Raw genomic sequence first — 22239 nt, 5'->3', positions numbered from 1 at the left:
CATAAACCAGAATTCAACTGCCTAATGACATGCTAAAGATGATTATTCCATTGTTTATGGTGCCTTAGGAGAGTCTAAGTAATTTTGTCCTGTAAAGTAATGTTTAAATGACTCTTTGACTTCTGATTTTATTTTATTGTTAGAAAATTGTTGTGCTGTCGAGTAACCACCAGATGGTAGTACGATAGAGATAATAGTGATAACAAACTTTAGCTGTAAGCTAAAATCAGAGGAAAGCCAGTAGTGATAATTAGACATTATTTTTATAGATTCTGTGTGTATTTGAAAAAACAAGTTGTCGTAGCTCAAATACAAACTGTATAGGGTTTCCTTACAACGGACACTGAAAGTGTGTGAGTCAGCATAGGGCAAAAATGTGTAGCCAGAGATGCCATTCTCACTTTTCAAGTAGAAGGGTGCCTTGGGGAGCATGTCAAGTGGAATGTGCGTGTTTGTTAGTGTGGGCATTTTTTTGCTAAGGTGGTGGAATTGTTATCATAGTTCTGTTGCTTAGTAAACTAACTAAAAAGGAAATGCCAACTTTCTTCAGGGCCCAGAAAGAGGGACTTAACCTGTATTTGGTGACATTGACCAACTTACCTGTTCTGGTTGCAGTGTGTTGCCTTACCTGCAACAGGAAAACTTGAACTTCAGGGTACAGGCTATCAAAGAACTATGACTTGGACTCATGATAAACCAGGGGAGAAAAGTTAAGTGTGTTCAGAAACACCAAAGACTTCTTTGAATGTGTCTGTCTTTGGCTGTTGCCAGAATTGTTTTACTGGTGTAGGTGAGTGGCTCCAGCTCAGAATTTTTAAATTGCTCTCTTTCCTGAGGTTTTGAGACTTAAAGCTGCAACTTTCACGCTAATGAATTTAACTAAATGAAAGTTGTGTAAATGTGTAATAATTTAAAAAAAAATCAGAATACTGCTGTGAGTATATACACATTTTTCAGCTAAAATTTCAGCTAAAAAAGCTTAAAACTTGCTTCCAGTTTGTAATTACATCCTCTGTTCCATTTTTTTCTGTAAAAAAGTACTGCAGGCATCCGAAGTGGTCCAGAGAGATTCACAGGACCTGATCTAGACTTCATGAAAGAGGTAGAAGAACTTGCAAAGGGATTTATTGAGACCACAGAGAAAGCGATGGCTCTGGAAAAGCTATGGGAGGAAACTTCAAAGCTCTCAGGTAAACTGTGATCTTTCTAATAATGAATTGATTTGTCTATCAGGTAGTGATAAACCATCAAACAAAGGAACACTCTTAAAAATAAAATGAACAAACTAAAATTTTAGTTAATCTGAAAAAAACCTACTTTTATGATTACTATTACTGTGGCTGCCATAAAATTATCAGAAAAAAAAGTTAGATTTCTAAAACTGTGCCCTTGTTTTCCTACTTGGTAGTTAACAAAATACTGGGAGGGGAAAGGTTTAAAGCTAAGGATTAATAATCTAAGCACGTGGTTACTTGGTCTAGCATGCATTCAGAAGTAAATTATCAGGCTTCAAGTCTTTCTCCCCAGGTTTTTCTGTTGTACTGGAGAGTATAGGGATGGAAAAATCTCAGTAGCTCACACCTGGTGACCTTTAGCAAACAAGTCACTCTCTCAATAAAAAAGTGAGACTTCAAAAACCAATGTCTATTGTTTCTGCTCTGTTCCCACCCATACTGCACAGCCTTGCTGCTGTAGCAGGTGGACATTTAAGGCATATTACTACTACCCTGCCTTTCTGGCTGAGTTTTCAAATATAAAGATTTAGGTGAAACAGTCATTTTCATGGCTGTTTGGGAGCTAGTACATTCATGTAGTGTTTCTTTTGCCATACTGAGAAGTGAATGGTAAACAATTTCTTTTAAATTATTTTTGTTACAATAGTAAAAGTATCAGAAAGCCCAGAAAATCATTTGGTTCACTTTCTAGGTTATTTGTTGTTTCACATGCCTTTACTCCTGTAGAAATGCCCTTTGTGCACTACTTGTTATTGCTTATAAAATTGATTATTCTGAATTTAATAATGCATCTCTGTAAAGAAAAATATTTGATTTTACAGGGCTCCATAACATCACCACTTTTCTTACTGTAAGTATTTTTACAGTCTATTGCTAAATTACAGTTCTGGATATTGAGGCATCTTTATTATAATGGTCAGAAATTTGTAACCTATCAAGTTATAGTAAACTATCTTTAAAAAACAAAATTGGTGTGCTGTTGAGGTAAAAAATTATGTTTTGTAAATTTGATAGAGGTTCACTGGTTTCTAGATTACTGATTTAAACCAGTCCAGGCTGTTAATAGCTAATATCCACAGCTATTTGAAAGCTAGTTGTTCATTAGGAGCAATTTCAAAGTCCATCCACTAGACTTTGTCTAGCTGTATAAAATCATATTACAAAATGTCTTGCAAGGAACTCTAGTGTGTACTTACCATTAAAAAAAACCCCAACAAACAAATCAACAACCCCCACCAAAAAAAAAAGGCAACCCAAAACTTAAAAAAGAACTGCAGTGAGATTGAAAAGATGAGCCCTTTGCTTGGGTGAGGTTACTTTGAATTTGAATTTGTGATATGGCAAGCAGACTCAAGCAGGGGTGTAGGAAGACAAATATGCAAGAAGTAACATGATTCCTTCCAGAATCTGTTTGGCAGTTTGTGTGACATGAGTTTGGTCTTTATGCTGTCCCTAACGCATTAGTTCTTTCACCCTTCTGTTCTCAACAGAAAAAGGAAGGCTGAATGGGCACAGTAGTGGATCTCCATTACCGCTAGTTTTGTAACTTTCACAGATGACTGTTTTCACTTTAAAAATAGTTTAAAATTATTTTTCTCCATATTTGGTTGATTGTAACTGCTACTTCATGGAACTTAGGTTTCCATTTTATAACTTGAAATTAGATATCATTTTTATAGTAACACTTTTAAATTGCTCATGATGCTTGATTGAATGGACCTGTATCAATAAGAAATTTCATTTCAGAAATGGAATATAAAATAATAATAATGTAATTACAAATATTAAGAAAACAGTTGAAAGCAGCCTATCATTATTGGTAACAGAGCTTGTATACACAAGCTTCTTTTTGTATAAACCATGCTCATGTTACTATTATCCAAAAGACCTCTAGTGAAACATAAGTTTAGAGAAACAAAGACTGCATAATAAACAAGTGTGATAGAACCTATGTTTTGTGTAGGCATCTGGTAGTGTAGTTCTATAAAAGAGTGATTTTTACCCTAGTCAGTTCAAGAGCCGTTCTTATAAATTGTTATTTCACAGCCCCCCCCACACTCCATAAGGAGCTGTGAGGCAAGAATCGCATGTCCCTGGCAGTCCCCGGGTCTTTATACCCTAGACTTAGAAATTCATTAGAGGGCTAAAGAGCTCCTTGTGTTTGAGATCTCAAAGATAATTCTTCTTTTTGGCAAAGAGTTACCCTTCTGAGTAGAGATTGATTAACTTTTTTCCTAGATCCATTTTCCATCATAGTAGGGAAAGGCATCTGAAACAAAGCTGTCATAAGTTCAAAGTACCACCAAAATAATGTGGTGAAATACCAAAGCTAGAGATGCATTTCTATGCATTTAAAATTCAAGAAGGCTGGGGTAGGGGAAATAACAGGCACCTACTACCTCTTTATCCTGTTAATGGAAGTGTTTTGTGTAAATGTTTTCTTCACATAAAGATGGATTTGAATGAAGTGGAGGAAATGATTTCTAGAGCAGAAAGCCTGTACAAGCAACCATATTTCTGGAACTTTCTGCATTCACTCCCTTACCTTGAATTGGATAACTTTTATACAGAAGATGAGTTAGCTGCTGTAGCACAGTTTCTAAAAGTTATTCAAAAGTAAGTACTTTTACATTCTTAAAAGTGCTCAGTTTAAATATTTTACCTGCAATTCTTGTTCTTCTCACTGGCTATTTAATAAAATAAGCATCCTTATCAGTGTAAACAGGCTGAAATTTTCTTTGGTTTATCAGATTCCGCTTTTATAGAAGCATAGTAGGAGTTTTAAGTCATTCTGATTCCTTCATTAACTGTATTTTTCATCTCTGTCAAACTCAGCAGAGATTCTTTAGGAGTGTCCAAGAAGTAGCTTTGTGTTAGCAAAGGCTATCCCATCACATAATTGGGCTTTGAACTTTGTAATGTGCTTTGGGAGTCTTTGAAAGACAGAATATTTATATATGAATTTAAGAAAATGATAGTTTGGATTCTAATCAATTTAATATGTATGTAGCACCTAGACAATATCAGGAAAATTACTCTATTTTGTTTCTCAAGCCTCTGGTTATCAAAATTAGTTGCTGTCTTGCAAGAAGTGAAGCAGTAAGAAAAAACCCAGAGTGTATTCTGAATATGAAAGTTTTCTGCCTCAGGTAAAGGACAGCTAGATTCAGAGGAAGACCTGGTATCAAAAGCACAGACTAAGACAATTATCTACAGGAATTTCCAGTAAAATAAGGGGATTGTTAGGAAAAAGTCAGAAATATATTTGCCAGAGTAGGCAGTTGGCTGTAGTATGTTGATAGGTAATTGTCATTGTAGTCAATTAACATATTTATAAGGCTAGAAGAAGCCACTGAATCCAGCTGCCTGTGCAAGACTGGCCATGAACTTCACCAGCCTTACCCTACAAGGAGGCAGAGGCTCAAAGACTTTAAATGGGAAATTACTGTGCTGATCTGTCACCCTTTAGCATTCCACCACCTTTTTCCCAATAAAAAAGATATGAATTATATGATTGCTTTTTTTTTTTTTTAAACTGGGAAATAAGTCTCCTTTGATGACAACATGGATTGCAACTGTGTTGGGCCTAGATTTTTTTAAAATCTTTTTTTCTCCTTTATGCCCGAGTAATTTGTAACCTTATTCCAGCTAGTTTTCTGAACTATTAACATGCAAAGCTGTATTAGCTGTGCTCATAGTACTTAAAATTTCAAAAGCGAAGGTCTTTTCTGAAAGATTTGCAAACTGAGTCTGAATGTTCCTGAGGTAAAACAGGAACTTGATTATAAAGTTATGGTTATTGTTTTCTTCTTCAGCAGTGGTAAACAAAGACAACAGCAACTACTGGCTGCTGTGCTGGGTCACATTATTAATCTGTTAATATAATCTCAGCAGTGGTTTCTCTACCCTGAGCCTATAGCACAGATAGAGGGAGAAGGGAAATAAAAAAGTGGAGGGTGTTCATGGTTATGGTGTTTTTCCTCCCACATAACTGTTACACATACTGAGCCCTGCTTTCCAGGAAGTGGCTGGGCATCTGCCTATTGATGGGAAGTCGTGAATAAATTCCTTGTTATGTTTCATTTGCATGCACAACTTTTCCTTTACCTGTTACCAGGGGTCCTCAAACTTTTTAACCAGGGGGCCGGCACGCGGATGAAGTGGCAGGCAGCCATCTGCGGCAGCTTGGTTTCCCCCCCAACCCCCGGTGGGGGGGCGGGGCGGGGGGGTTCTGTAAATACCGGATTGAGGACCCTGGGAGGCTGTATCCAGCCCACGGGCTGTAGTTTGAGGACCCCTGTATTAAACTGTTATTGTTTTGATCCATAAGTCCTCACCTGCCTTTTATTTTTTTCCTGTCCTATGGGAGAAGGGAATGAATGAACAGCTGTGTAGGTGCTTAGTTGCCAGCTAGGTTTCAAAGCACAAGAGAACTAATAAGGGCGCACTCAGATGTTTATGTTTGGGCTTTGATTTTTTTATAAGACTTTGATGCCCCTCGATGACCAAATTTGCCATAATCAATTTAGCAAGCAAACCACAAAAACAATACTCTCTTCTGGACTAGCTTTGTATTACTAACATACATTTCTAGAGGTCGTGTCTCGGGTAGAATTTAGTCAGCAGAAAGGTACCCAAATTTACAACTTCCCCCACTTCCTGGGCCGTACCATGCTTGCTGTGTCTCTGAGGTACTTAAAAGAGACTTTTCACATCTACTTGGTGAAGTTAAATGATGTTGGGGTTTTTGGTTTTGTTTTTTCTTCCTCTCGTGTTGGAGATTGCTGATCCACTCTAACAAAATGAGTTTCTTATTTGCATACCATAAAAAGAATATAGGAAATAACTGGTAAATTTGACATAAGCTTTATTAAATTACAACTACATAAGCAAGGAAGTTTGTTTCACAGTGAGGGTGACTGGGACTTGTAAGAAGTTCAATAGATATATTTTTATCAATGCGTTCTGAAATATGTTTTGTTTAGTTTGTTGTGAGAATAACTGTTCTGTTGCTTTAAAGGTTCTTTTTTTCTCTGCAGACTGAAAGTAAAATGTAAGTATTTTGTGTCCACCCTGCCTTGTTATGGGGATAACTGGGATAATGCTTGTGGTGGTTTTGCTCTCACTTTGAACTCTTTTTCTCTCTCTCTTTTTTGTTTTTGTTTTGGTGTTGTTTTTTTTTTTGTTTAAAAGAACATTGGTCCTTTTACGAGACATTTCTTTAATGAAAACTGAGTGAAACACTAACTGTAAAATCTCAACTTGTGTTTTTTTTCATGAAAAGTCTAATTTGAAAAAAATGTTAATTTTTCAACAATATAACCAACTATTTTAATGTGCAATTGCTTGAATGTCATCTTTTTCCACCAGGCCCTTTCAGTTTTTCTGGGTGTATAGGAAGCTTGATTTTTGGCTTATGTTTCACTTTCAGTACCTTACCATCATTGAAGGATTTAGCTATGATGCCATTGGGCCAAAATTTCTATGAAGTGGTGAAAAAAGCACTGAATCTAACTGCTGCATTGGTACAGGATAGTAGCTTAGAAGGTAAAGAATTTGCTTCAGGCTTTCTTTGAAGTACTTTGTAGGCATGCTGGGAATATGTGATAGCAGTAACTGAGCTTCTGCCAAATTCCTAATGTAAAAGCTCTAAGAGTTGACATAAATTGCTGTAGTGCTAACCTATTTCTTTACTGATTTTTTTTTTAAATGTTTTTAGGTTTAGCTTAAAGTTTTAAACCTGATTTTTTTTAAATGCTAATAACTAAATTTCATCAGAAACTTTGATAAGCAAAGCATGTTGGTCTAATATATAGAGTTTAGAGTGATCTTTCAGTGGTGAATTTTGGAGAGACTAAATCACTACAAAGGACAATTTCTTCCATTTTATAGAAGTATAGCCTCTTGTTTTGGATATACTTGGTAAGCATTATGGCTGTTTTCCTTCAAGCTTCTTTCTTCTGTTATCGTAAATTCTGCTGAAGGGCTATGTTTCCCCATCTGCTACTTGAGTATGGGAGATGAGTTTAATTGGAGAAAGTAGGCTGGCCCCAGGACAACTCCTCAAGAAAAGGTCAGGAACATGTTTCATTGGCAAACTGTCTGGTGGCACATGATTAGATTCTAGGTGCAGCTGTCTGCTCTGCACGGAAGGTCAGGCTAAGAATTATATGCAGTCTAAATCCCATTTCACCTGTCAAAATGAAGACTGAAGTGGTACAAAGGTGTGTGTTGGAGCCCTTACACAGAAGCTGGACTTGAATTCCCTGGGTCTTCTGGTATTCTCCTGGTGTTCTCCCTCTCAGCAATGATTCATATCCAGCCCATACACACATTTGCTGTCTACATGCAGAATTAGACACACAGTTCAGAATGCCACCCTGCTGGCAATGGCTCTGCAGGGGAATCTCACCATTGTTATGACCTTGCCATACTACTATTGCAATCATGGATTTTATCTTAGTGAAATTGGTGTTTAGGTACACAGGTGTTCCCACACCCCAAAAAAACTAGAAACATGGTACTTGTTTCTCACCAAGTATGAATCATCAAGAAACAGAATGAACAAAATGCAGGGGTGATATAAACAGAAGTTTTTCTTTCTTTCAGGTTTTCAGTACAATCTTTCTCTCAGGGATGCCTTGTGGAATCCACATGCTGTGAGAGCAGAACTCAAATCCAGGTTTGGTTTTGATGATCTTCATGTTGAGAAGCTGCTAAGTTATACAGCACAATTAACAAAGGTAAATCACTTGAAAATTTCAGCATCCTCCTTTTATCTTTGTTTTGACTTATATCCTCAAGGGATGTTTTTATGTCTTATGAAAGCTTCAGTTACAGTTTAGATTTGTGAAACAGCTACAAGACTGCTAAATATTCTGGATTCATTCCCATCAAAATAAATGTATTTAGCTTCAGCTGAAATTTCTGCACATGAAGATCCTGATAGGTCTTGCTGTGTACATTAGTGAATTTATGCTGCTCTGAAGTCACCATTGAGCATGGCAAAGTCCTGAGCTTATTATCCGGTCCTGTAGAGAATTCTGGTGTTTTCTCCGCTAAGTTTTTAAACTAAGTCCTAGATTTGAAGCTGCCTGGATTAATTTGGCAGGTAACATTTTTCATCTGGTATGTTGGACAAAGAATGCTTGTCTCTTCTGTCCATAAATTAAAACACATCAAGAGTTCTTTCTTCTCAGCAGTGCAGTCTTGATATGAATATACTTGACTGATGAATTGTCTCAGTGGAGCTATTCAAATATACCAGTGATGTGTCAAATTTTGAAGGAAATCTCTTTTCTCAGAGAGCGCTTTCTAACCTGTCTTCTAGACGAAAGTGATCTGTTAGGATGATCTGCTTTGAACTGCAGAAAACTTGAAACGTCTTCCACATTTCTACTGAAGTCCACAGTTTTTGAATAGAACATGTTGGTATTTATCTGAAATATGTTTGTTCTTTGACAGCTACAGTCTAAAGTTGTACTCCAGAAAAGCTTGTAATGAAAATAGCTGATTTACACAAAGAGATAAATTATAAAAAAACCCTTGACTCAAAAGTTGAAGCATTTTAATGAAAGATCAGTGATGGCCAGTTTGATCAACTGAACTGAATTTGATTGCAGCCTGGTAGCTATGGTTGGCTATGTAATCCCAGGGAACTCACTTGTTAGCTGTTTAATATCTTGATATTGTGTGCTTGTGTTAAGGCACTGGAGACCATTAAAAGGTATGAAAGGAAATATGAAAGCCTGGACAATACCTGTTCTGAGCACTTCAATTCTGTATGTAGTGTCCCTGCTTGTTTGGTGTTAAAACATCTGCTTAAATTTTCTAGTCACAATTGAAAGGAGTTAAGATGTAAAGGGTCTCAGAAAGATATTAATAGGGAGAATTAAAATATGCCGAATTATTTTTGTATGCTTTAATATTTGTATGATTTGGAATAATAAATTTTTCAACATGGAATTTGGAAGTCGGGGTATGAGGAAAAAATCTGGTGTTATGGCCACACTGATGAAACCTGCCAACTTCAATTTAAAACTAGTCTGCATGTAATCCTTGGTTGAAATGTATCATTCTACTGAATACTTTTTACATCAGTAATTTTTATACTTGTGAAGTTGCTTTGATATATTTATTCTAGTGTGGGTGCATTGTATCATTGTCAAGTTAGTTCAGCATCAGCATGCAAATGACTATAGAAGTAGCAACACTGGTGCAGACACATGGTGAAAATTCCTTGCATATACAAGCCTCATCATTCTGCCTGCTGTTTGAGCACCCTAATGGGGCCACTGGTATTTTAAACAGACAGCACTCTGCACGTGGAGTTCTTTGAAGAAGCACTCAGAATATAAGGCTGGATTAAATGGGTTTTGTTCTCACCAAAGGAAGCTATGTGATACTTTTTTTTTCACCAGATAAGTAAGTTGATAGCAGAGATAACACTCAACAGCTCTTTTGAGATACTCATTAATTTCTTATGTCCCTGCCAGATTCCCACAGGAGAGACACTGGAGCAGTTTGTGTGCTCTGCTCTATCCACTGTGATAGAAGATGAAGCAAACAAAGAGAATAATGAAGAGGACTGTATTTCTGCATGGCATGAGGCCAAATTGTATCTTGTTAGTGCTGTCAGCAAGCTCAGACTTTATGTACAGGTACACTTTAATAAGTTAATAGATTAAATTCGTAATGTTTGCATGTAGACTGTCAACAGTAACTCAGTTAAAAGATCTGAGTTGTCTATTAAATATTATTGTTGTGATTTTTTTTCATCTTGCTAGTAAGACAAAGTAATCCTTTTAAAGAATTGTTACAGTAGAAGTATAATCTATCACCACATGTCCACTTCATCAGATTTTCTCATTAACTCAAATACAGGTTTGAAATCTAATAGGGAATATAGTCAAATATAGTGCATTGCAGAGGCCTGACAGAAGGAAGACCTATTTATTTACTGTCCCCGTCTGAGCCTGAATTTTGGGCAAAACTGAAAGCAGACTACAGGCCTCCACTGATATATTGTATAATTTGTTTATTTTTAATTCCCCTCCACTATCTTTGGCAATAGTGGTTGAAGCATGTTGAAATGATGACAGTAAAACTCCAGCACAGTATCTTAAATTTCTGCTCTGGAAGAAGAGCTTGGCATGCAGTCTCTATGATGACATATGTGTAGTTGCATGGAGAAAAGGATAAACCATTCAGGTGTTTCTGAAGGAAAACACTTTCCTAGCTGCCCTAATGCTGGTGTTTGTTTTTCCACTGAAATATGGTTGGTGAGGGTTTTTTTCCCATTAAAAAAAAAATAATCAGTTGTGCATTGAGCTTCTCTGGAGATGTTTGTAATATCATCTAAAGAAAGCATGTAAAGCTTATCGTGTATTTCCTCAGAAATGTAGCCTTTGATTTCTATCTTGATAAAGGTTTCACTGATGTATGATGGCTTGAAGTAATAATTTAATGTGATTGCCAAAATGAATGCACTGATTTTATTGTAGCTGTAGGAAAATCCAGTAATAACTTCAGCCATGATTTTAAAACTTTCCACAAGACCTGACACCCTTATAATGGCAACTTGAAGTACTGCTGACCACTGGGAATTCCCTTGGTGAACAGGGTATCTCTTAACAGTAAAAAATGTTAGAACCACTTGGCATTAAAAAAAAATAAAAATGTAATGTTCGTGGAAAGGACAGCAATAGGTTTGGCCAGGCCTCTGTATCCCTTATTCTAGTCTACACAATAGAAGCATACGGGCTCCTTCTCCATCTTTTTGTGTAATGGGACCCCAAAAATGTTGAGGCTGCTGCCTTTCATTATGTTGGTAGTGTAGGCAGAAGTCCTGTAAGGGAAAGCAAGCCAAAGTAATTGACTGTGGAGGAGGTCTGCTTTTGGCTGGTTTCAGTCTTAGGCCATCTTTTTACCATTCCTGGGTCTTTGGGCAAGGGCAGCACAGCACAGGACATTAGCTCTCTGTATCATATGGCATGTTATGTTGCAACTTGCAAGTTAGTCCAAAATATTGAAAATCAGCTCTTGTAAGGCCAGTCATTTCAGAGTCTAGACACATTGTTAGGGAGAAATTTTGCTGTCATTTTTTTTTTTTTAAAGACATTCAAATTCTGTATATTGAATAAATAATGATTCTCTAAAAAGGTGCTTTCTGTTTTGCATTCAATCTGCCAGGTATTTGAGCAATGGTTCAGCAGCAGCAGGCTCTCTCAGAAAGTCCTTTTGGAATTTGAAAGAATCATAGCTGACTTAATGTCTCAGTTTCTAGATGACGGGCAAGCCAAGAAACTTTTTTTGGAGATAAATACCCTGATCCAGCAATGGAATGAGAAGTCGGATGCTTACTTTTCTGAAGGATATACTGCATCTCACGATCTGTAAGCTACACTTACCTTTCTGCAAGTTGTCTTACAAAGTTCGGATCAGCTTGTACATTTATTTTTCACATTACCTTTAACTGATTTCTGATTTTTGTCTCTTTTGTGTTTTTATTTTTTATTCTGTAATTGAAAATTTCTTAGAATTTCAAGTTGCCCATTTGGCTTATCGCTTAATGCAAACGTAAGCAGTTTATATGAAGATATAGCCATACATTCTGCACTTGTTCAGAATGAAGCAGTCTCAATCTCCCTGTACAGTATAGTTATTCTTTTAGCAGTTGGTCACTGATCTAGTAGAAATCTATTTTGTTGCAACTTTGGAAATTACTTCAATTCTCATTTCAGGACAAGTTTGTAAAGATTGACTGTGTTTTAATTTCAGGTATTCTGATTCAAAGCATATGTTTTAAAATAAAATCAAGACAACAGTTCTGGGTGATTTTTGCAAAGTAAAGTGTTTTAAGAGCTCTGTTTCCCCATGTATAAAAAAAACCAAAAGGACTCATTAAAAATGAACTGGAAGGTTCTACACAGGACTTGAAAGTTGTAGGTACAGGGAGTTAATGTTTGTATGAGTTGGCAGAGCCTCATGAAGTCCGTGGCAGAGCACAGGAACTGATTGATACTTCCCTCTTTCTAACTGCACATCGGATGACTTGCATTGCTTCTGGGAGTTATAATGTTGGTCTCAATTTGGCATTGCTTGTAATGGCTCTACTTGTTCATATCAAAAACTCTCCTTCATTGGAGGAGATATGATCCACACTATACAAATCAACATCTGAGGATAAATCTGAAAGATACAATCCATTATCCACTGTTAAGAGACTGCAGTCAAATTGTTCAATAATTTAGAGTACATTTTGGAATTCAGTTCCTTTTTTTAAAAAGGAAACTACTATACTGCTGTTGTTGTAAGAAACTGCAAAGTAGATGATATAGTGACTGCACAACAAAAAAGCCTCATAATTTGTCATCAACTTTACCTTTTTGTTTGTAGTACACGATGTTTCTGTGCTCTATCTCTTTTGATTGCAGAATCATGCATCTGGAGAGAATGCAGTCTGTACTTCATGATGTACCTCAATGGCCTGTTACAAAGAGATTGCTTCTGGTAGATGGAGCTATAAGGAATGTAATAGCGCAGTATTTATACTTCACTGAAGGTAAAGCTGTGCATGGTGGTTATTCATTACTGGCACTCAAATGGCTTCCACGGAATAACATGGGAAATGGATAACATTCCTATCTCAAGGAAGGCATTTGGGCTTTAATACATGTCACGCTTAGATATCTACAGCAGCTTTTAAATTCCTAAAATTTTGCTTCTCGTAGTGACAGTAGAACATGACATAATACCTGTTTTCACTTCTCATATCAGGAAAAAACTATTTCCTTAGGCATGTTATCGGATGTTATATGATTCTGTGGCTGTTGTTTAAAGATCTAGCTCAAGAAAAAGAGCCTGCTTAATAAAAATTAAAATTATCAATGCCTGAGAAGTTTCTCACACCATCAGTCATGCATGTGTGAACAAAAAGTCTTAGTTTTAGATTTAGATGCATCTTGACTTTTCTGGCTGGTCATTGCAAGTGAAGCAAAATGTTGAGTTGGACATACGGCTTTTCTGATTGCAAAGTAAGGGTTTAACTGAGGGCTGTGAAGCACAGAGGCAGGTTTCTTTTCTCTCTATGCTTTTGGACACAAAGCTAGTCTGATGGTGAAGGAAGCGGAAGATGCCATTCCTAGAAGACAGGGGACAGTACTGAAGAACTTGGGGCAAGTGGAGGTGTATTTTACAAAGAGCTGGAGAACCGGATCTGTTTTCAGCTGTTTGACTGAACAAGATGAAGTGGCTCCCATAAAGTTCTTGTAAATATGTCGGTTCAGCAATCATGACTTTCAGGTTTGGAATATATTTATAGCATTACATATTGTGCTAGGACTCAGATTGTGTGATGCCAGCACCATTGTACCCAGGAGCTGGTCAGCAAAGCAATCATATTACAAGGTCCACACACATCTAGAATAAAAAAAAAAGGGGGGGACACACATGACACGGGGGGACGGGGGACACGACAAGTTATCTTCCTGTGAAATCTTGTAGTGGAGACCCGCAATATTATAATGTGGGCATATATAGAAAGAACACTTGTATTAGTTGTAATTAGGTGTGTGAAAAACATTTTGGTCTTTTTGGGGACATTGATAGTCTTGAATTACTTTATATGGCTTTACACTAAAGAAGAAAATATATTAAAAGTACAAATTTTGTCCAAGATGCCACTGAAATTGTGCAATTTTGTTCTTGATTTCTAGCTCAGATGTCTTCAGATTGCAAATAAAACCTTCTTGTTTGAAGATCACTGTTGGAAACTGACACAGACTGTGGTGCAAGTTTTGTGTATTTCAGTCCTGTGCATTGTTGCTAGGGGTAAAGATTGTGCAGGTCACATTACAGCATCGGTGATGACAGCAAAGCCCACTTTCCTTGGGTTATGTTGTATGACATATGTATGCTCCTTGCCTTTAATGGCTTTATAGCTGATCACTCTGGGAATTTAGTGAGCAGTTCTCTTGTTGATAGGCAAAAAAATTATAGAATCCAACACAACCTTTAGTTGTATCAGCTAACTGAACTAAACTGTAAATCCTCTTTAGCCTCTAAAAATGAATAAGGACTGAGTGCACAGCAGGGAGCAGATCTCTTGAGAAAACAAGTACTCCTTCAACATAATTTTCCAAAGATGCACTTTTAAGATATTTAATATGAAATTTGATTGTTTATCTTCCATGTTAAGGTCATTGGACCAAAAGGTGTAATTTTTGTCTTGTGGGTTTTGTTTTATAGCCCATGGCTGCACGGAATTGCTACCACTAGTTGTATTATTGAATCCTGATGTATTTGCACCCAAACCTGCAAGACACCCCTGGAACTTCAGGATAGTTTCTGCAGTCTTGTTTTTAGGATGGGTTGATTTTGAAGCCTGCTACACAATTTTGCCTATATACTATTCCTTTCTTCATGGTGGTGGAGTTAGACTGACTTATTACAGCTGGGCATCTTCCCTGCCAGTTTATGTGGTAAAATACTCATATTCACCCACACAAAGGAACATACAGGAACAAGGGCAAGTGAGAGATTCCCAAACAGTACCATGTCACAAGGCTGGGTCACTTTACAGACTGAGGGGTTTACTGTCTAGGGGTATGGGACTCATGGGAAGCATGGAAAGAGTGTTTGGGACTGTACCACACTTAGTATGGGAGGTTTGGAAGAGGAGCCAAAGTGGTGGAGTGGAAGTGATCTAGGTGGTTTGAGAGGAACAAGTACAGGACAATAGAAACAAGGTGATGAAAGGGGCTGCTCACATATAAACAGGCTGCTTGGTTAATATGTTTGCCTGGCCATGCCCTGCACCTGACCACTGCAAGCTGTCCTGCCTTCTTGTTAAAACTTAATTCCTAACTCTTTCCCTGGGTGAGGACTCTATTCTGTGTGTATGTATGTGGGTCTGTGTGAAGCAACTGAGGTCAGACTGTGGGATGTATAGGGGCCCATAGGAACACCTGGAAGAACTGGAGTGAGTGAAATCAAGTGCCAGCAAATGGGGTGGGACCTGTGTGTCTGTGGTGCCAGAAACTAGAGTGAGGGTGGGCATATCAGTATGTGGCTGCTAGTGAATAGCAGGCTGGGCTGGCTGAAGGGTGGGTGAGGTGACCTGGGGGCTGCGGAGGTGTGCACTTCTTTGATAGTGAGGAGTCGTCAGCTATGAGAGGGACCAGGGGGTTTAGGCAAACACCAGAGAGACCATGGGTCTGAGGATTGACTCAGAGATCTGTTTGTGTACCTCATATGTGTGAAGCACCTGAGGGACCAGGACTAGCTGCTAGATGGCCTGTGTATCTGAGAGCAGTTATTGCAGGGATCCACTCTGTGTGTGAGCAAGCTCATCTGTATCAGAAACTGGAGCAGGGCTGCAGCCTCAAGGGCTCGTATGCCCAGGTGCCAACAATGGGGAGGGAGACTGGGATCCAGGGGCAGCTGCTGGGCAGACTGTATATTTGAGCCCAGCTGCTGTGGTGGATCCACACTGTGTGTACACTGTATTCCCTCTAACAGACCACCATGTTGACCAACCAGGGAGGTGAACAGGGTGAAGCTGTTGGTGCTGTTTGTGTGCGTTGGTTCGAGGTGATCTGTGTGGCCAGCCATGTTCATTTACTGTTTATGTGTTAGTTTGTGTGCCTACCTGTCCAGACTTGCTGCTGGTTGGACCTGGGGCATGGAGCTATTGCAGCCTCACCTCTGTAGGGCTGCTGGGTTTGGCAGCTTCCTAACATGACCTGGTAACATTTCTGTGGTTGCCTTTTTTTTTTGAGAAGGGGGAGATTAGTTTTGCTTGGGAGCTTGAGGAATTAGTTCTTTCCATATTTCAGAAGAATTTTCTGGCTAAATCAATAGTTATATATGGAAAGAATCCAAGTTTATTTACAGCATTCAATAGCTAGAAGCCCGCACAGGACCTCATTTCCTTTTCCTGAAAATCATGAAAGCTCACTGAAGTAATTGGAGCTATTCTGATATAACTGAAAGGGAATAGCGTCATGCTTTTGCTGGTGTAAGAAGACTGGTCTCTTCTTTCTGCCTTGTCTTGATCAAACTTTCTTAGTGGTGGTGCAGGGGGGAAGTAGTCTTTGCTCCTTAGAAGTGCAGAGTGCAACTGTGTGCATATTTTGTGCAAAATGATGGAGTGCTTTGGGCAGAGTTGACATCTAAACCAAAGTGGAACCTTCGTGCCTCTGTAACTGCTGTATTTTTAAACCGTGTCATGCACAATTTTCCTTCCTAGAAGGATGATTCCTAATATACTGTCTCTGAATTACTCTGTAGGTTAAATATTTTCTTTATGTGGGGTGTGTGGGGAAATGTCTTACAGAAGCTTTGCATAGCCTGGAAAAACTGATTCCCTTTGCCCAAAGAGATGGATTCGTTCATCTAGACATCAGAAAGCTCTTTGTGGAGCTAAAACAGGTATGTTGTTATTTAATGTTTGTATATTAATTTGCATAAAGCTGCAAAGGCTTATTTTGAGGGGATAAAAAGTATGTGCTGAATATTTCACTTGCTATTCAGCAGCGTTTTGGTCCAACTTTACTCTGTACTTTTTTGCCTTTTGACATTTCATTGTGAGAATTAACATGGAGAGTGAATAAAATCTGTTCCTTCACACCAAGTTCATTTTTAAAGTGACCGTATATTCATTAAATTTTAGATGTTTATGAGTAATGCTTCCTATATATGCAACGACATGCTTACAATGTTTGAGAAGACCCTGAGACTTCCACAGAGCTCAGACAACATTGACATTTTAGCAATACACATGTGCCCTGGCAATGGCTCAGAGGTGGCTTTCAGGCTAAGTACCCAGGTCCAGTCACTAAAGGAATCTGTAAGTATTTCTGGTTTGGGGTTTTTTGTTGGGTTTTTTTGTTTTTTTTTTTTTTCATGTTGAAAGCTTTCAGTGCCTTAATTATATTACTATTACAAAACAAAATAAATTAGCAGGGGTTGTAGCTTACTACTTAGTATTTGCTGTTAATAAGTGGATGGGTAGCAAATAATTATTTAAATAAACTGATTATAATGTGCTTGGCAGCGAGGGACAAGTGGTCCTGCGGAGTTTCTTGAGTAGCTATGACATTCTAGACATGTTAAGTAGCTGTGGCTTCAAAAAAAAAAAAATAATTGAGAAGGTTTGAAAGACTGCTTATTTAATCCATTTTATGTTGGTTTTTAATATAATCAATATTACAAATCTAAAAAGCAGGGCCAAAGTCTCAGATGAGTTTCCCTTTTACTGGTTTCAAATATTGCTTTCTTTCTTGTGAAAGGTCCTGCTTCTGCAAAAAGTAACTCAGGGACAACAGAGCCTGTCAGATTCCATAATGGATGGTTATTTGGGATGGCAAGAAATAGAAGAGAAGCTAACTGAAAATTATGCTTATTACTGTGAAAATAATCAATTGCTGAACACAGAGGCACCATCTGAGGAGGGTGTCCATTTCAGTTCTTGTCAGGAACAGCTGCTCTTTTCACTGTATGTATCTTGTATGCCTTCTAATACATAAGGATCCTGACTAGTACCCTGCTTTTTCTTTTGATTACCACCTAGTGTTAACAATTTTTTATAAGCACAAACAGGAAGGTAGAGGGTGATTTTTTTTTTTTTTTTTAGTAGTAGTGGTATTTGGGAGCATAGGGGTGGAAACAGGCTGAGGATAGGCAGGGCAGGTATCTAGGATTCTAAAAGTCTATTCTCCCTTTTTATCTTCTCACACCCAAGCATTTTCTGCTACTTTTCAGCCTGCTTCCTGGTACATACCTATACCTCTCTGGTACTGTGCTTCTCAGGATGCTTGGAAACTTGGATCTGGAAGACTCCTGGGAGACACAGGAAAACATTAAAGAGAGGGTAGCTAGGAAGTGCACTAGGAGGGGTATTGCAGCCTCAGATTGCTTTCTGAACACATCAACTGATCACTGTTTCTCTATTTTGCCATCTTTCTATTAAGTTGATTGTAATTTGCAATGACTCAGTAATTCTACTGATTTCAAGCTTTAATAATGTTAAATCAGAGTATATTAGAGACAAATTCCTTTATTGATAAAGTGCTTTAAAATAGGATAGGATTTTATTATTCTTGCTTGGCAATGTAAAGCATGAGCATAATGCGTTTAATTGAAATTGCATTTATGCTGGACATATGTCCTAGGTCACAATTTAAGCATGTGTAGAAGATAACTACATTACTTAGGTGTATGAGAAACTTAGGTGTATGGACAGAAGCATTGGCTATTAAAGCAGTAAAACTATTAGGTCTAAGCATTCAAGAATCTGTCAGAAGTTACACAAGCTGCGTTGGCAGTAGGGATTAAATCCACAGATATTAATAACATTTTGAACATTAGAAAATTTATGTCATTTTTCCTGGCCCTTTTGCTGTTGGTCTATGGTTGATTGCCTTCCCTCCCTTGGTGTATGTAAATGGTTATGAAATAACCAGGAGGACTAGTTTAACATCTCCTCCTTTTTGAGCATCAAAAAACCTGATAGAACTCAAATGCCCTTAGGAATAGAGGCTTGTGTTTAGGTAACATTGGAGAGCAAGAAAAGCTCAGTGCTGTGTTTATATGAGGGGTTTTGTTGTTTTTTTGTTTGATTTTTTTTTTTTCAGGGAGAAAGCAATCGTTTTCTTTAATGCAGAGGTGTATTTCAGGACAAGAGAAAGCATTTCTCAGTAATTTTTTTCAATTTCAAAATGCTACTTTTTGAATCAGAGCATTTTTTTGGAAGTTTCTTAAAAGGCTTTTTAGATTTATCTTTTTTTAATGTTCACAGACCTGTGTAGTAAAGTCTAGTTATGCTTACAGTGATGTAATAACTATGCCACTGTTTCTTTAGCAAAGGACTATGCAATTAGCCTGCCTGCCTCAGTTCTTCTGTATATCAATGGCACTCTAAGCATAAATTAGCAATAGAATTTAGCTAAAGATTTACAGAGAAACTGCATGTGTTCACAAGGTAATTTACTTCGAAAGAAATCACTGGTTTAACCATGGTAACCTTGTTTTCTGTGTCATTTCAGAATTAATAGTACACTTGAAGAAATTTTGTTTGCTTTTGAGAGAAACCCATACTGGAAGGATTTAACAACTTTTGTCAGTTGGACATGCAAGGTAGCTCAATACATGAATGAGGAAGCAGGCTCCACAGAAGGTCAGTCAGGTGAGGAAAGAACTACTGTACAGCACAGGCTATGGTTCCCTGTCTGTTTTAGAGTATGGATTTCCTCAGAAAGGGAAATGGTGATGTTTTTTACATCTGTGAGCCTGTTTCAGCCTTAGGATTCATCAGATGACTGAATCATTAGCAAGGAAAATTTCTAATATACAGAGCCTGTCTCCGGTAAATAGCTGTGATTTTAGTGCCAGCTGGAAAATTTTTTGATTGTCCATTTCTATTGGGAAAATTCCAACTGGTTGAACCAGGTTGGGGTATCTACTTTTGCAGTAGTATTCTGTCAGGAAAGCTTCTTAAGTCCAGGATATAAATGGGACACCAGACTAGCTGGTCATCCAGTAAAGTATTTCTAGGCTTGCTTCATATTAGACAAGGACTTCATGCTTGATTTCCTTCATGCCAGTTGTCCTGTGATATTTTAGATGTCCTGACGCATCTGCTGTTAACTTTCTTGTTTTATATATATATGTATATATATACATATATACAGTAGTTTTTCATTATTTGGGGAAAACTTTGAAATACCAGCTTTATGCTGAGGAATGGGAGATCTTGCATTTCAGAGTTCTTGCTCATTAAATATTTGTGTTACTCTTCTCAACGTTTCAGTGGAGCTAAGAAGCAGGGCTTCTTATCCAAATAACTCTATGCGGCTTATCCAAATAACTCTAAAAAATTACCTCACCCAATATCACCTATGTGTTTCCTTTAAGTATTCTCACCATGTTCCCAATTCTTACATTTTTTGGTCACTTATTTTCCCAACTTCTGAAGGATTTAGGTTACTGATTTTTGTTTTAAGCTAATTCTTGGGATTTCAAAAAGATCTCGTTCTTGCTAAAGATCTCTTTTTCTGAACATACTTCCCCCCCACTCTCCGGCGCGTTTTGTCTGTAGAGCTAATGAGAAATATGCTGATTACCTGTTCAGTAAGTGGGCAGCTATGGAATGTATGCAAAATTAAGCAGTATTTTTAAAAATTGAATAACTGTGCTAGTGAAATGAACTGTTCAAATGTGAATTGCTTGTGCTTGTTTTATAATCTATTACAGTTCCAGATATTTCAGTTATCTGGTTAGTAATAGCAAATTTCACAGAACTGTTTTCTCTTTACTGAAATTCCAAGGAAAAAGAAATATTAAAGTTCATTTCAGTGCTGAGTATAGCACTAAGTGTGTTCTGGTATAATAAAACTAATCTTATTTGAACTAGTTCTGCAGTTCATATAACTTCTATCAAGATATTTGCTATATTTCCTTTTTTTTCTATAATAATTGTTTTTGAATTTTTCTGTAAGGAATTCTGTAAGGAAAATACAGGTGTGCCTTATGTAGAGCTGATGTTTATTGCTTCTGCATTTCATTCCTTTAAATCATTCAGTGGAAGTAACATCTAACACTTTAATAAAAACTGCATATTTACTTATTTTAAAATATAAATAATGTATTTCTTTTTCTGTACACATTCAAGTCCTACTGAATTTGGTAGGACTTAATCAGGTTGTTTCAGTGGGAGTTGATCAAGTTGTTCTTAGATGTGTTCATAAAAACATTTTTAATCTGTCTCTTGATACTGAAGTGTTATTTTTTCTGCAGATGGACTAGAAGCATCTTTATGTTCTAGACAAAAGCTCAGTTTGGAGACCATGCTAGGTCATTATTTAGCATTCCTGAAAGACTTACCAGATCATTCCTCATTTATTTCCTGGGCACGGTAAGGTTGAACTAGTCTGTGTAGGTTTTTTTGTTTAACCATTTTCCAGAAATCCTTTATTCCACCTTCACTTTGGACTTTTTGAATTCTGGAACATTATTACCCTGCTTCTTTTCACCGATTGCCTGGTGTTTTTTAGTATTACTGGGAAATTTAATCCTGAAAAAAAGTTACGTCTTTATGGCTGTCATTCAAAAGCATTAAAAAAAGACATCTCTATCTCTGGTTATCAGAAGTAACAAAAGTAGTGGACTCCTGACAGTTCCAGTGTATTGTTACAAGGGCTTCTTGTCACTAAGTTACTTGCATTATATATAGCCCTGCTAATGTCTAGATGAACAGTGAAACAGAAGCCACTTACAACTCTGTTTAAAAAAAAAAGAAGAAAAAATATCCATCATGGAACAACTTCAGACTAATTGTTGAGTGCTGCCTCTTCTGTTAAGTGCTATTAACTATTTACTATGCTATGCTGGTGATCACAGCTGTTAATAGATAAGAATACTTTATAAATGCTATTTCTGGACTTTGAGCTTTATTTTTCATTGTGCTGCTATTTAGGCCTTTGCTAAATTAATCCCTTGTTTAACGTGTCAAATGGAAATAACCACTGGCAATGCAGTGAAAGACGAAGAATCGAAAGTTTATAAATGGCACAATTTGTGTATTTCCTCCACTGTTAGGCAGGTCACATCCTGCTTTTCCTTCAAGCAGAACTTGACAGAACTTTAGTAGCTTGATTAAAATGGTCTCTAGAGGCAAAGAACTCCTGGTCTGAGTTTTCAAAATCTTAGATATTCTTGATATCTACAGTAAAAACAAAATGGAAGTTAAGGAGTAGAACACAAATTGATATCTGGCATATTCAATCATTTTTCTGGTCTTTCCCAACTATGTTATAAAGATCAGTGCAGGCACATTTGCTGGGGCAAGGATTTGGATTTGGTCTTGAATGCTGTTTCTAGAGTATGCACTATTTACTCTACACAGTACTACTAACAAAATCACCTGACTCTTTTGGGCTTTCTTTGGTATACATGCAGAGGTATTTCTGTGACTTGAATGAATCTAGGAAAGAGCTTCTGTGTG

At 37.4% G+C, this 22239-nt stretch overlaps 1 protein-coding gene across 1 annotated transcript in view; it reads left to right on the top strand.

Annotated features, from left to right (window-relative positions):
• The window catches only part of ABCA13 (ATP binding cassette subfamily A member 13), a 211677-nt gene that overhangs the window by 17443 nt on the left and 171995 nt on the right, over window positions 1-22239 (top strand). Inside the window, 13 exon segments of the mRNA XM_055705974.1 lie at window positions 1039-1190; window positions 2057-2085; window positions 3688-3851; window positions 6667-6782; window positions 7845-7978; window positions 9731-9895; window positions 11427-11629; window positions 12671-12798; window positions 16573-16667; window positions 16909-17085; window positions 17528-17733; window positions 19283-19422; window positions 21033-21150. Coding sequence (XP_055561949.1) covers window positions 1039-1190; window positions 2057-2085; window positions 3688-3851; window positions 6667-6782; window positions 7845-7978; window positions 9731-9895; window positions 11427-11629; window positions 12671-12798; window positions 16573-16667; window positions 16909-17085; window positions 17528-17733; window positions 19283-19422; window positions 21033-21150 — 1827 coding nt within the window.

This window comes from Falco cherrug, chromosome 3 (genome assembly GCF_023634085.1).
Source record: "Falco cherrug isolate bFalChe1 chromosome 3, bFalChe1.pri, whole genome shotgun sequence".
NCBI classification, from domain to species: Eukaryota; Metazoa; Chordata; class Aves; order Falconiformes; family Falconidae; genus Falco; species Falco cherrug.
This window is presented reverse-complemented; position numbering and strand designations above follow the sequence as displayed.